Source organism: Eretmochelys imbricata, chromosome 13, assembly GCF_965152235.1.
Source record: "Eretmochelys imbricata isolate rEreImb1 chromosome 13, rEreImb1.hap1, whole genome shotgun sequence".
Lineage (NCBI taxonomy): Eukaryota > Metazoa > Chordata > Testudines > Cheloniidae > Eretmochelys > Eretmochelys imbricata.
The window spans coordinates 7,633,930-7,650,121 of NC_135584.1; the positions used below are offsets into that span (position 1 = coordinate 7,633,930).

The 16,192-nt window shown below is 42.7% G+C and overlaps 1 protein-coding gene across 1 annotated transcript in view; it reads right to left on the bottom strand.

The window, feature by feature from the left end:
* The window catches only part of SLCO4A1 (solute carrier organic anion transporter family member 4A1), a 46,318-nt gene that overhangs the window by 20,644 nt on the left and 9,482 nt on the right, over positions 1-16,192 (bottom strand). Inside the window, exon 3 of the mRNA XM_077832447.1 lies at positions 1,230-2,161. Within this exon, the coding sequence (XP_077688573.1) occupies positions 1,230-2,028 (799 nt within the window). The 5' untranslated portion in view covers positions 2,029-2,161. The remainder of the gene's footprint in view (positions 1-1,229; positions 2,162-16,192) is intronic.

The following is a 16,192-nucleotide window of genomic DNA, read 5'->3' on the forward strand; positions in this document are numbered from 1 at the left end:
TCATGACACTCCCCACACTGTTTCCACAAGTAGAGGAACTGAGCTATGGCTCAGCCTCCTTCCTGACCCTCCCTCCCCACATGCTCCAGCAAGGCAGTAAACAGGTCCGCAGACCTGGATTCGGATGGACTTGCATGGGCATATAGTCCAAGTTACATCTTTTCCATTTATTCCTCCCATGGTTGTGACATAGGCAAATGGACAATCATGTATTTGGGACTAGTCCAAGTACCCTTGGAGGCAATGCACGTGCATGTGTTTGTAAGATGGGAGCCTAAATTTGTTTCAGCAGAAAAACTACTATGTAATTTGGAGTCAACTTTTTTTATTATTTACCAGTCAAGGGCTCGATCCTGTTAGCACGGGCTCCCGGGCATAATGCTCACTACTGTGAATACTCCTGTCGTCTCACTACTGACCGTGGTAAGCAACGGGCATGGTAGTGACTGCAGGATTGGGGCCTATGTTTCGCTCTACCCCTCACTGCCATCAGAATATGACATGGACCACTGACCTGAACAGACCCTTGTGGATTCTTGTTATTTCTTCCTCTATCTCCATAGCCCTCTGGTATTACAGCTCGGGCCCGTAGGTTTGATCCAAAGCCAACTGAAATCAACTGGAGTCTTTCAATTGACTCCAGATTAGGCCCTTAGTGAACATGTTCCCTATCACACCAATTTACATTAGAGGCCTTTTGCAGTTGCCATATGATTAGCCATGCGTAGAAGAGGATCGTTATTATTATCAATGCCCTTCTCATGTTGTAGCACTAAAGGGAGAAATGTGATCTTGAGGATAGCATGTTTTGGGGAAGGACGAAGAACCAGTGGATTGTGATCTAAGTGTAGAAGCTGAGGTTGGCCCTTTAAATTCATATACTTGGTCAGATGTCTGAGCTCTGCAATGTCCGGACATATATGGCGGGGAGGGGGGGGAATGAACCTGGAGATTTAAAGTAATGCATCTAGTTGCTGTAATATTCAGGCAACTCAAAACATTCTTCTTGCCTGTAAATAACTGGAGAGAAAGCTCAGAATCTTCCAGCCTGTTGCTTCCCCTCTCCTATTTTCATCTCTTCTGATATTTGGAACAAATTACTTGGATTACCCCTGGTGAGCTCTTCTAGCACTTTACATTCGGGGCCAACACAAATGCATTTGATTTCTCTTCAGCCAATATGACTGAAGAGAACAGAAGGCTCTTCCTCAGTAGGTTACTTGACTTACCGATATACACAGGGGAGTAGTTAGACTTGACATTTTCATCTAAATAGGTCACTCCAAGAGTGTAGAGTGGTGTCGCTCCAATACCATGCAGGAACTGCCCAAGCATGAAGACAAATCTGTAGTTCGAGAGGATCGACGTGCTTTCCGCACACTGCACGCTGTGGTTGGAAGAGCACATGCCGGTCTCTTCCGAGAAGTGTACTTCATACTGGCTAGTGGTGAAATGGGGCAATGCAAAGACAATGGAGCCTACTCCCATAATGAGCACTCCCCATCCCAGCCACCGTGGTTTATGCCCATTGCCCCCAAAGTAACTGACAAACGTCAAGCAGACACATGCTGCTATGTCGTAAGAGCTTGCAATCAGTCCGCTCTGGTAGCTGTGCAGGTCAAAGCGCCGTTCTATTGAGGTGATGACTGTATTAATGAAGCCATTCACTATCATCCCTTGCAAAAAAGAAGCCACACAGAGGAATAACAAGACACCCTTAGGTGTGTTGAAGAACTGTAAACAAGCAGGCGTGAAAGCCCCCCACCCACACTCAAGTTTGTCTCCTTCGGAGGAGACATATTTAACTCCTTTGTGGCACTGGCTTTTCTTTTCGGATGCTGCATCACAGAGAGGTTTCACATAAGAATCTGAAGGGCTGTTTGTGTTGGAATATAAAGTATCATTGCTCAGTGGTGTGTTACAAGGCTCCTTTAAGCTGTTCTCAACTGGACTGGATGCGCTGGTTACAATTAAATTCTGGGGGGGACTGAATTCATTTTCTCCTGTCAAATTATAAGACATTTCCATCAAAGCTTGTTTGGCTGTTTGTGGCTGAGGATCTTTTACACGGTGCAGTGACGATTTGGCTCCCAGTGTGTTGCAATTTATGGCCAGTTGTAAGCAGGCAGAGGGTGAATGTCAGGTTCCGGACCACTTCATTCTGTGGCAAGAACATCAGAAGAAGTTAGCAAACGTGACGTGTCAAGCAGTTCACCATTCTCACTGATTTCTGTACCAAACCTTCATTTCTGAACCAATTCTCCCACCAAGTTTAGCAAAACACTCAAGCTGCAGTGAGGACTTTGGATTTACCCAAAGCCTAATCCTGCCAATGGACTGAAATATGCAGAGTCATCTTGAAAAAGGAATAAGAAAACCCACTGTACATTAAATGATAGTCACGGGCAACATAACATTCTTACAGAAGCAAGGGGATTCTACGTTAATTCAGCAGCAATGTCTCCCTGTTCCCTTAATACTACAACCATTTATGCGGAAAGTGTATCTCAGTGTGTCTCATGCCAGGGGATATGGGGACAAATTCTCTTCTCAGATAGACATGTGCAACTTCCATGGAATCTGAGGGCAGAATGCAGCTGCTAGTCGTTCTGACAATGTTCTGCGCAGATGCAGGAAGGTATAGAACCAAACTCAGACCATGCCCAGCCAATTTGTCTGTTTTGTCCACCTTGGGCTCTTGGCTGTCCTGCAGCCTCTGGTCCTGGCCAGACAGGACCGGACTGAGTGGCCTCCCTCTGAGCGGGTGAACAAAGGACCGTTACAGGGTGCGCAGCACACTAAAGTTTTGCCTGTGGGCACCAGATTGTCTTGAGCAGCCTATGGTTGCAATTTAAGGTAAAACAATAGTGGTTCCTATTTGGGACCTTGGGAAGGGTGGCAGTCCAATAATGGAGGGTTAGGGTTAGGTTTCCTCAGGCCTAGTGTCGTCTCTATTGAAGACAAATATGGTTTCCAGGCCGGTGGTGTGTCTCATTGGGGCACTTCTGCAGTGGCTCGGAATCACAGGACAGGATTCTAGTCAGTGTAAATCTGAATTAATTCCATTGGCTGGAGTGGAATTACTTTAAGGACTTGTCCACTCGGGGACACTCAGGAAAAATGAATCTGAATTAACTAAAGGTGTGACTTTAAAGTGGATTAGTTAAACTGCATGAAACTTCTTTGTGGGTTCATTCAGAATTACAGTGGCCTTACTTCAGTTTAGTTTGAACAGAGGTTTCATGCAATTTTACCAATCCGCTTTAAAGCCATATATTTAGTTAATTCAGATTAATTTTCCTCAGTGTCCCTTGTGTAGACAAGCCCTAAGTTTACAACTGGTGTAAGTGAAATCAGCATCTGGCCCAAGTTGCTTACCCTTGATAGACAACGTACAGGAAAAGAACAGGGCTGCAGCAAAGGCAGACGGATTGCAAGGTGACAGGCAGCATGCATCTGATCATTTCCACCATTTGTACTTGTTTTAATGTGTAAAGACAGAATCACTCTTTAACCGTCTCTGGGGAGAGGAACAGAGGTATGGCAGTGGAGGAAAGTCCTTTTGAAGAAGTGAATCTGACGTGGAAGAGGGCATATCATTTGAATAGCTGTAAACCGCTGATTGCTGCAGTGGCCCTAAAGCAACAAAAGAACGGCTTGTCCTGGTAATCAATGCAGATGTGACTCCAGTATAACCCTGTTCTGTATTAAGAAACTTTTAACAGTTGCTATGTGGAAACCATAAATTTCACATTGTAAAAGGTCCCATGCGCTCATTTTTGGATATTGTTTAATAACAGCTTGTAACTATCACAAGAACTTTCCACACTTGATCAATTTTATTTCAGGCCCTGAGATCTATTTGCAATTATTCTGTGAAGTCCTCTCTATAGCTAGACTGTACATGCCATTTTAAAGCCAGCCGGAGGGCACAGACAGCTGACTATAAACTGATTACTGATGTGGATTGCCTACTCTCAAAGAGGTTCTTACACTGAGTACACTTGGTGGCTCCAGTTTCCCCGTAACTGGTTGTGAAATACACTAGTTGAACTATAATATATGGAGACAGTGAGGAGCCCCATTGAATATTGGTCTTAAATAAATTAGAAAATAAGATATTTGAATTTTTTAGGGCAGGATATTTTCAAAGCATCCATATTTCATATTCAATCCCTGAATGTCAGCCTGTTGATGAACCTGTGACGTACTGCCAACACTTGCACAAGAAGCTCCTATAAAAATGTTCCCCTTTAGACTGCAATAAACCTCATGTACCATCAGTGCCATGGGCTTGCAGAGAGCAGGGGTGAAGGAGAAGAGGAAACTGTTTGTTTGTTTTCCCTTTAAAACAAAAACACTTTCTGATCATCTGAACCCAGGGGGAAAGCAGCTGCACTCGGCAAACCAATTAGTATTAAGCTGCATTTTGCTGGAAACACTTACAGATTATTTCTTTATATTATATATATATATAAAAATACACACACACACACACACACTGATTGCACCAGCTTGGTATAGATTCACAGCTCTGTGTGTCTGGGTGTGTGAGAATCTGACACCCAGAAAGCCACTGGGACCAACTTTCAGAGTAACAGCCGTGTTAGTCTGTATTCGCAAAAAGAAAAGGAGGACTTGTGGCACCTTAGAAACTAACCAATTTATCTGAGCATGAGCTTTCGTGAGCTACAGCTCACTTCATCGGATGCATACTGTGGAAAATGGAGAAGACATTATATACACAGAGACCATGAAACAATACCTCCTCCCACCCCACTCTCCTGCTGGTAATAGCTTAATATAATAATAGTAATAGATAGGTTCCTGGGTTAGTGGTTCTGTTGTGTGGTATGTGGTTGTTGGTGAGTATTTGCTTCAGGTTGAGGGGCTGTCTGTAGGCAAGGACTGGTCTGTCTCCCAAGATTTGTGAGAGTGTTGGGTCATCCTTCAGGATAGGTTGTAGATCCTTAATAATGCGTTGGAGGGGTTTTAGTTGGGGGCTGAAGGTGACGGCTAGTGGCATTCTGCTATTTTCTTTGTTAGGCCTGTCCTGTAGTAGGTGACTTCTGGGAACTCTTCTGGCTCTATCAATCTGTTTCTTCACTTCCGCAGGTGGGTATTGTAGTTGTAAGCAAATACTCACCAACAACCACATACCACACAACAGAACCACTAACCCAGGAACCTATCCTTGCAACAAAGCCCGTTGCCAACTGTGCCCACATATCTATTCAGGGGACACCATCACAGGGCCTAATAACATCAGCCACACTATCAGAGGCTCGTTCACCTACACATCCACCAATGTGATATATGCCATCATATGCCAGCAATGCCCCTCTGCCATGTACATTGGTCAAACTGGACAGTCTCTACGTAAAAGAATAAATGGACACAAATCAGATGTCAAGAATTATAACATTCATAAACCAGTCGGAAAACACTTCAATCTCTCTGGTCACGCAATTACAGACATGAAGGTTGCTATCTTAAAACAAAAAAACTTCAAATCCAGACTCCAGCGAGAAACTGCTGAATTGGAATTCATTTGCAAATTGGATACTATTAATTTAGGCTTAAATAGAGACTGGGAGTGGCTAAGTCATTATGCAAGGTAGCCTATTTCCCCTTGTTTTTTCCTAACCACCCCCCCCCCCCAGACGTTCTGGTTAAACTTGGATTTATGCTGGAAATGGCCCACCTTGATTATCATACACATTGTAAGGAGAGTGGTCAGTTTGGATGAGCTATTACCAGCAGGAGAGTGAGTTTGTGTGTGTATGGGGGGGGTGGTGTGAGAATACCTGGATTTGTGCTGGAAATGGCCCACCTGGATTTTCATACACATTGTAAGGAGAGTGGTCACTTTGGATAAGCTATTACCAGCAGGAGAGTGAGTTTGTGTGTGTGGTTTTTGGAAAAAAAAAAGGGGGGGGGGTGAGAAAACATGGATTTGTGCTGGAAATGGCCCACCTTGATTATCATACACATTGTAAAGAGAGTGGTCACTTTGGATGGGCTATTACCAGCAGGAGAGTGAGTTTGTGTGGGGGGGGGCAGAGGGTGAGAAAACCTGGATTTGTGCTGGAAATGGCCCAACTTGATTATCATACACATTGTAAGGAGAGTGATCACTTTAGATAAGCTATTACCAGCAGGAGAGTGGGGTGGGGGGAGGTATTGTTTCATGGTCTCTGTGTATATAATGTCTTCTGCAGTTTCCACAGTATGCATCCGATGAAGTGAGCTGTAGCTCACGAAAGCTTATGCTCAAATAAATTGGTTAGTCTCTAAGGTGCCACAAGTACTCCTTTTCTTTTTGGGACCAACTTGTGTGCAAAGTAGGTGTTTGTGGCTGTAGAGTACAGGTGCAAATAGTGAGTGTGCAATTTTACACTGCCAAAACAAATGCTGACCTTGGAAAATTCAGGCCTATGGTGCTATGAGAGGTATGGACCTTATGCCAATGTTATTAACTATTTCACTGCTGATCATTTGGGGTTTGATCCTGCAAGTTGCTAAGCACTCTGGGCCCCGATCCTGTCTTCAGTAGTTCAAGAACTCACATGCTTAAATTTAAGTGCTTCTGGATCACAGCAGAAAGTGCCTAGCAACTTTCTGTACTGAGCTCTTTACCAGGAATGTCCAGCTACTGTGGGACTGCGTGTGGAGTGTAGATTTGTGACCAGAATAGAGAACAACCATTCTTTTTGTTTTCCCAGTTGAATTCCTTTCAACAGGCTGATAATCTAAGAACGTGTTCACATTTCATGAGTCATTTTCACCAAGATAAAATTTGTACTCCTCTTGAATGTCAGTTCTAAATCCTCCAGGCTACTGCCAGCACGTGCTAACACTGAAACTAACCACACACTTTGAAATTTAAATGCAGTGCCAATTTTTTTTAAAAAAGTATCATCATAAAACGGTAATGTCATAAATATAAAGCTATCTGTGATTTTTTTTAGCCCTGTGGTCTTATTACTGCTATCATCCTTCATTTATTTTCACTTCTTTTAATATAGAACAGGAAGCAATAAATAAAAATGCATCAACGTTCTAGCTACATTAAAGTAAAAACATGGCTACTGGCTTGAGAGAATCTAGGCTATACACTAGAAAAAATATTCCGATGACCTTCTATACTATGCACCAGTTTCTTTACTGAAGTTTACTTTAGCATGAAGCCATAAAAAAATCAGTCTCCCAGAGTGTATGTATAAATGTATCATTTTTGCAAGCTCATCTTTCTGGTATTCTCATTACACTTGCTCCTAATAATCTAAATATAATAAACTCTTAAACTATGGATGTGTGTTGTGGTATACAAACCCCCACACCCTGGGTAAGCAGGGGTTAAAGAACTGCTCTGGGCTCAGCCAGCCCCGCCTGCTACACCTGTAGGAAATGCTCCAAATGGGGAAGGATTTAAAGGTGGAGGAGCAGCTCAACTGGGGGCAGACCAGAGAAGAGAGCAGACTGGTGCCCTGTAGCTCCAGCAGCAGAGAGCTAAGGGCAAGACAATCTCTCCACATGACAACTGCCCAAAGGTCCCTCCTTGAGGGAATGGAGGCCCTGCTGCTGAGTCAGCTTGAGAGGGAAGCATTTCCCTCTCCCTCTCATAGTTTTGTTCATTGCCCTCTGTTTTGTTTCAATGACCCCAGCAGGTGAAAGCCCTAGGACACAGCTGGCCCACAAGGGTGGGTGGGCCATACCACTGAAGGAGGAATTTGCTGCCCAAGAGAGGAAGAGAGCTATACACACCCATCCAAAGCTGTCTTGTGGTGAGCAGACACCCTTCACTCCGCCTAAATGCAGATGGTGACCATGGGACCATTGCGGGGGGCAGGCAGGATGTGGCCCAGGGAGGGCAGCCATAAGCAGCCCAAGATGTCAGATCACTCATAGTCCTCAAAGAGCCCTGGGTTGGAGCCCAGTGGTGTGGGAGGGCCCAGACTCCCTTACCAACAACCCCTCTGCAAGTCATGGGCCTACGCTCTGACCACTAGGCAATGCTACCCTACTGACCAACCCCCTGAGAGAGGACCGTCACAGGATGTCTTATCTGATTATTTTCCCACACAGAGAAACTTCATTCTTCAAACTGTCAGCACCATCTGCCTTTGTAGTCATATCCTGACTGACTCAGCTTGCAACTACATGCCGCAAGAAGGAAAACCATACTGCTTGAATATAATGTCCAGCAAACCAATTTTTACCTAGGAAAGTAATTTAAGAATAGGGTCATATTAAGTAGGAGCAATTCACTTCCATAGGTGAGTGTACCTCCTTCAGAGGACAGAATACAGCCTTTAGAAAAGAGCGCTTGATTTAACTACATACAATTCCTAATTGTCACTCTTTATAGGGACCACACAAGTATGGCTTTTCACTGATCTTGATTTTTAATCACTCAGTTGATAATTTCCAGATTTTAAATACGTCTAGATTACTTTGCATACTGATTACTGTAAACTATACATTTACCCATCTTTCAGAAAGATTACAGCTAAACTATGCTCTCTAACTCTCCTGTAAACTTTCTTTCTTGTGAACTTTCTTTTCTTGGCTTGCATTTGATTATGAGATTAGTAAAGGTCCTCCCCCTTCTCCTCCCACCAAAAAAAATATTTGGCTTTATATCAACAGTGAAAATAATAAAGGTTTTCATTGGATTATCATTGAATATGGCACAGTAAGTCACAGGACCAAAATTAAAAATACTCTGGAACTCGGCTGCGGACCTCAATTAGACGAATGTTATGAGTTAGCTGATAATTGGCATCTGATGTAATCCTATTTGCTGAAGCATGCCCAACAATAGTTAATCTTCCTTTTTACTCTGTGGCAGTTGGACTTTTATAGGGTCTTACTGCAGCAAATGACATCCTTTCACAATTTAAGCTTTCCCATCGGTGAAAGCGGCTTATGCTATATGGGTCAACACTGAAGTATTGTGTAAGATCATAGTGTCATAAGGAATATTTGCTGAGTAATTGAATAAAAACCAAGCCCCTTCTTCATGAGTGAGGAAGGCTTATTGATTCTAACCATCCATCCATGACTCCCTGGTCCCATGGCTTCCTACCAGCATCTGTGACTCCAAATCATTTTGTTTCAGGCTAGACTGGGGAAAACAGAGCCAGGTGGCTGAGATACTTGGTGGGTCACACCAGGCCCCATAGCAACTGCAAAGCCTTTCCCTGTGGGAATAATGGCCTGTGGATCAACCAAGTTGCAAAACCACTTACTGCCCCCTGCAGGCCTGCCCTTGCCTTGCTGTCAATTCACCTTCATGACAGCATGCCAAGAGCTGATCTCTATAGCAACCCCTCCTGTATGGGTTCTGCACATCCTTAACCTCTCCCCCTCACCTGTTCTCCCGCATGCGGTGAAACGGTAGTTGCAGTGCAAGACAGAAATCGTCATTGCTGCAGGCTCCAAATACATTAGTCTGAGCGGGAAATACAAGGCATAGCATGTAGAGCAAACAGTCAATGAGTTACGTGTAGCCCCAAAATATGGTTCATTAGAGTATTAGGCACTGTACTGGTTTCAGTACTTCTCATACCGTGTAGGAGTGATAGTCATTGTGTCCCGTTCTCTTATGCAGGGTGTCCTGAACCAGTTAAAACAACTGACGACAACATATGGTGCCCAACCTAAATCCTAAACCCGAACACCTCAGACTTTGGGGAAGTTCAGATCGTGATCCAAATTTTGCATCTCAGGCCCATCCATCACTCAAGAACAGGTCAAGGTCTTCTGGCCCCATCTGGTTAATTTATCTTAGTAACATGTACTGAATTTTTCATGGATTACTTGGGTTATGAGGATTATCCATATTATTTCTGTCACAGATAATAAACTCCATATGGATAAAGTGTAATCCACTCATTGGTTTATGAATGGCAAAGCCTCCCAAGGAGTGTCACAAATCCACATGATTCTTCTGTGAACTGGCTTTTGCACTAAGAGTGCTGATATAGCTAAAAGATGGAAAAAAAGAACTTGTACAATATACTGACTATGTTGGGATTGTTCCCTGGTACGTGTGACACTGTAAATAATTTCACTATCCTAAAATGGCTAAAGGCCTGAGATCTTTTACTTTGTAATCAGTCTGGGAAACAGTGAGCAAGAGTTGGCCTCAAGAAAATATAGTGCATTTAATAATTGCAAGCTAATAGTATATTTCAGATAAACACCCCCTCACAGTTTGACAAAGGCTCACTGTGTTTCGTTGGGGCTGTGCAAGTGTGATAAAGGGCAAAATTTGGCTCTCCGTATGAAAGTAATTTACTCCATTCCAAGGCCAGACGAGACAATTGTGATCATCCTAAGAGCTATCTTCTTCATAGTGGGAGGTCCCTTCCTCCCTCATTAGTCCCACTGGAGTCTATAGCACCACTTGAGGAGCAGGGACTACTCAATGCGTGTCAGACTAGTAGCATCTGATCTTAAATGACCACTTTAGGAAGGCTCTATAATAAAATAAAATGTTATTAATAAATAAAGCTTAGCACTTACAGAGCACTTTGCACTTCTTCAATGCATTTTGCAATCATTAACACATTTATTTAATAATATTATTTTCTCACATAATGTGTTTTGATGGGTTTCAATTAGTTGCTTGAAAACACGTTGAAGATGAATCAACCCACCTTTTCAGAGCGTATTTATTTATTTCAGTTTATCCATGCAACGATAAAAGTGCCTGTGCGTGGATCTAGGGGTCTTAGACAGACTCTAACAACACACAGTTTCAATTCAAGGAAGAGATTTAACAGCATAACTTTCATTCTGGCAGAGAGAACATTACTCAAACATAAAAAGTTTGGCCTTCAGTAATATAATACCCAAGCCTCTTCCATTAATACCATTCCTCTTTTAATGCCTTTCTCCCCAAAAGTTTGAGCAAACATATGGAAAAGTGTGTGTTCAGTTGTTGTGCTCATCCTCCTGTAAAGTAATGATGCTCAAATGTGGCCAGTTGGATGTTAAGTGAGTGCACATTTACTGTGATGCAAGATAATTGCCCATGCAAAATTAGGTACTCCAGTGCACATGAACTTTTGTTCACATGTATTTCTGAAAAAGAGCTAAGTATTATTGTTTTCAAGCAGTTAGGTTCTTTAATCATATCTAGATAAATTCACTGGTCAGAATAAAATTGCAGCATAAAACCTTTAAAAATCAGCTTTTCCAAACTGTTGTCACAGTGTAACTGTGAATGTCTCCTTTTTTAAGGAGAGGGGAAAATATATTAATCACAATGTGGATACTACTGTGGCTTGACGTTTTAATGCCAACTACTCTATCTCTCACTTCTGTACCCTCTCTCTATATTCATTAACCAAAGTAGAAACCTGTCTCCAAAATCTATATGCCAACAACTTTTTCAAAAACCACTGATTAGCAAAAAATAGATAAATCTCTTTCTCTCTCAACTTGCTCTGAAAGTACGTATCTATTCAGTAGACACATCACTGTTTTACTATCAAACCTCAAAAGAGCAGTAAAAAAGAAGTCTAGCATCCTTTTCCACACTTTATATTTTTGAAAATATTCATCATTAGTGAAATGAAATATCATTACCAGGCATAGTCTTTGCAGATCTACAAACATCAGTTTAATCCAGGTAGCTATCTTAGCATCAACTTATAAAGAACTTTAGTCTTCTTCAAATTCTTTGTGAATAGGATTTTTTTTTTTTTTTTTTTTTTTTTTTACACAAGTAACAATTTATTAGCCCTCTCCTGTAGGCCCCAATCCTGGAGTAAGATCAAGCCCCTGAATGCTGTGGTTTGACAAGCCTGGCTCATTAAATTGCATTAGTGACATAGGCAAAAGTGATTACCATTTTGTGCATACAGTGGGCATATTAGCTACATGCATAGAGACTCACCTGATGGAAGCAGAATTTTGGGATAAAGTCTATTTTTTTTTATTTTTGCTGGATACTTAATGTTATGTGTCTTTAACAAGATTCAGATAAAAGCAAACATACAAATAGGCATTGCCAGTAGATTACATATTTTTAACCTCCATTGCTTTCCCCCAGGGCAGCAAAGGTTCACACTGATAAGAAATGATTAAATTCCAGTGTCTATCTTGGAATCCACTTTCCCTTTTAAAAAAGAAAGATAACAATACTGGAGAGAAAAGGTCAGAAATACATTCACCATGAAAGCAGTCAGCAAATTCGTTCGCTCTATCCATTGTTCAAAAATACATGGCCTGACTTTTCTATTACTTCCACTGGTTTTATACTATCTTGCTACTGTTGCATTGACTTCAGTGGAGTGACTCCTCATTTATGCCGTTATCACTGAATCTAGCCCAGTGGGTTCTATCAATTACAATTATTGCTAGCTCAGAAGAAAGCTAATTGCGAATGGTCCAAGATTTTTTTTTAATATAAATCTCTTTTAAATGTGGGACCCAGTCAAAAGTTAAATTTCCAGCTGGGGTCGGTGACTTTAAATCCACTGATATAAAATTAATTCAGCCATGCATCAAAAGAGAAGGCTGGAGATGGCAGGGATCCAGGTCCTTCTTGAATCCAAGATTATCCAGGAACAGCTCCTTAGTGAGCTTTAGAAATGCTGGTATTTTCAGCATGTGTAAACTGGACACAAATTAGGACTATAAGCAGAACTGGACATTGTGTCAAAGTCTGCCAATATTTTTCTATAGCTGACAGCAGAATCATGCTCTGTGTCTTCTTCCTTTACACTAATTTCCCCCTTCTATTGTTATTATTTGATACTGTGGTCCTCAGTACATGCAGCAAGGCCAGGATTTATCTACTTTGGGACCTGCACAGTTTCCTCAAAGTTTCAGCCCCTGGCTGCCTGGGCAACTTGGTCAGCATTCAACCCTTCATCACATTCTTGCACTCCCACTTCTTGAGCTGTCACCAGCTGCACAAGCTCCCTCCCAGCGTTGTCTAGAATGTGCACCTTTTGGAAGATGGAGGAGAAAATCTTAGCAAGCAGGGCTACAAAGGAGGCCCTAGTTTTGAAACTCTTACGTGGGCAAAACGCCCATTGTCTTTGATCGATGATAATACATAGCACATTAATAGTGGTTTTTCATCTGTAGATTTCAACATGCTTTACAACAGGGATGGGCAACCTTTGGCACACGGCCCATCACGGAAATCTGCTGGCATGCTGGGCCGCTTTGTTTACCTGCAGCGTCCGCAGGTTTGGCCAATCGCAGCTCCCACTGGCCATGGTTCGCTGTTTCATGCCAATGGGGGCTGCAGGAAGCGGTGGCCAGCACGTCCCTCAGGCCCGGTCCGCTTCCCACAGCTCCCATTGGCCTGGAACAGCGAACTGCGGCCAGTGGGAGCCGTGATGCCAAACCTGCGGACGCTGCAGGTAAACAAACCATCCCGGTCCACCAGCAGCATTTCCTGACGAGCCTCATGCCAAAGGTTGCTAATCCCTGCTTTACAAAGGTGGGGAAGCATTATTATCCCATTTTACAGAGAAGGAAACCAAGGCATGGAGAGGGTAAGTGTCCTGCTCAAAGTCACACAGCAAGACAGTGGCTGAGTCAGGGATGGAACCCAGTCACCATTCCTGTAACAGACTATGTGGATGGACTTCTGTGTCTGTGTGAAACATCAGTGGAGGTCTGCTCACATCCAGTCCATCGCAAGATCAGGGACCAAGTCTCTTGGCTCTCAAGCTGGAGTCCACTGCCTCTACATGATCAGCCTCCCAGTAGCAACAATTATGTATAATTATACACATGGCTCTATTAATAGCTATGGAACTGTTGCCCACAGTGCGTGAAATTTGCCCCCGTGCATAAAAATCCTATGCTAAGTCATACTTAATTGTTCTAAGTAAGGTGAATTTCACCCAGTATCAACAGAAAGCCAGAGCAGATGATTACCAAAAAGCATTTTAGGTACTAGATTATGTAGAGCCAAGATTTCAAGACGGCTGGAAGTTAAAGTCAACAAAGTTCAACCAGGAAATACGATTAAGACATTTTGAGCAGAAAGGACAATTAACCTTTGGAACAGACTACCAAGGGCTGTCATGAATGCTCCATTGCTTAAAGTTTTTAAATCAAGACTAGATGATTTTCTAAAAGAGATACTCTAGTTCAACCACAAGTTATTGGGCTAGACTCCGGAATCACTTCATGAAAGCCTATGGCCTGAGTTATGTAGATCAGGTGATCAGATTGCAGGGTTCTTCAGGTCTATCTCACTTTCAAACAGAGCCGGAAGGGTGTGATCTTTACATGCCATGAAGGCTCCAGTGAAGCAAGGTACACAAGGAGTGGCTGTCCAGCTGAAATAGTCATGCTTTGCTTAAATCAGTTCCTTAAAATTGTTTTACCGTTGTTTTTACTGTAAGTACACTGCTTTCCAAACAATGTGCAGAAAGGAAACTGTTTCTTCTGGCATCACTCTCTTCTTGACTCTCCCCAAAGGCAAAATAAGCTTTATGATTCTTCCTCTTACAAGAAATACTATGTCAGCTTTTGGCTAATTTGAACACTGCGGTCACGGTGCACAAAACCACATTATTACATTAGCCAGAATTCTGCATCCTGAAAACCCCACTACATATTGCATCTTTGTCTTATTACATAGGCTTTTGAGAGGACCCGAACTCTGGGTGCATTGCAGCCTCCGACTCCGAATGCAAATATCAAATCCCCAGGTTGCATTCACAGCTGCAGCGATTGCACAAGGACACTAGGAACTCCATCCTGCAGAGCTAGGGATGAGAGGTGTGACAGAGTAACACTGAGTCAGCAATAGGGGCTGCTGAGCTTGACATTTGGGTGGTCACAGTACCATAGGGTGAAGTAGAGTAAAGAGAGGAGTGGGATGACAATAACAGTGTGGCCAATAGATATCATGAGACACTGAGCAGCGGGTCTGGAACAATATGGTTTTCATAGAAGCCCCGGGCGCTTTTTAGTCAGTGGCTGGCCTCAGGACTGCCTCAGCTGTAGGCTTCTACAGTGGCACTGGACTGGAAGCAGGGGACACTGAAAATCCCAGGTGTGGTCTCTATGCATTCATTGGGTTGCACACAGGCACTCTGACTTGGCCACACCCTGTCTTCATCTCCCTGCATGCCCGTTTCTCCCTCTGCTAGCTGCCGTTTCTTAACGGACAGCCGTCTGAGTCTAAATTATTAAAAATCACACCATCGATTTTGTAGCAGATTTCCCCTTTGATTTCAAAGAAGAGAGCAGACAGCACATTATGACCTTGAATTGTTAAACCTTTCCAAGAAATTAAAATTCACATAAACCAGTGACCATATGCAAACACAGATCCATGATTTAAACAAACAAACAAACAACAAACTTTATTCCAAGGGCCAGAACACTGGCTTAAAAGACACAAACCCAGACAACTTGTAAACCTCCCTGCTTCCGAGAGGGCATTTTCAAGTCACAGAGCCATTGATCAGATCTGTGATTCGTTCCCATGGCCAGCCAGCAAATTGCTGCCAAATGGTATTTCTTCCTGAGACCGAGGAAGAAACAAGTGTATAATGTTCTCATTGTCAAAGCAAAACATCTGCTGGAATTCGGAGTGGTTTGTTGTCCGTGTGTGGCAGTGAGAAAGCCTGTAGATCATAGTCTCCACTGTCTCTCACACATGGGAAATTATAGTATTACACAGCAGCTGTTGGAGGATACGTTTACTCGGAAATCTGAAATCTGTCTTTAAAGGATTCTTGCCTTCCGTGAAACAATAGTCTGATTTTCATTTATGGTACGAGAACATTTTATTGTTGTCCACTAAAGGCTAACGGGGCAAGATACAGACCGGCCCTTTGAGTGTTAAAGGAGATGAATACAATGGAAGAAATCCTGCCTGCAGTTATAAGCATAGATGGGTGTAATGGAGGGCAAAACTTGGTCTACTCTCCTTCTCCATAACAAACTATGGGTCTGATTCTGCCAACCTTGCTCACCTTATGTCGGATTTATTCACACAAGAAGTCCAGTCAAGGTCTATGCAACTTCTCACAGTAAGTAAATAATACTCAAGAAAGAAAGAATCTGACCCCCTATGTGATCGAATGTGAGAAAAACTTACACTTAAAAAACTGCACTGTTTAAAAAAAATGTAAGGCTGAGATATTCAAAGCTGCTTAGTGAACATGGGTGCCTAATTCACATTCATTGTAATTCA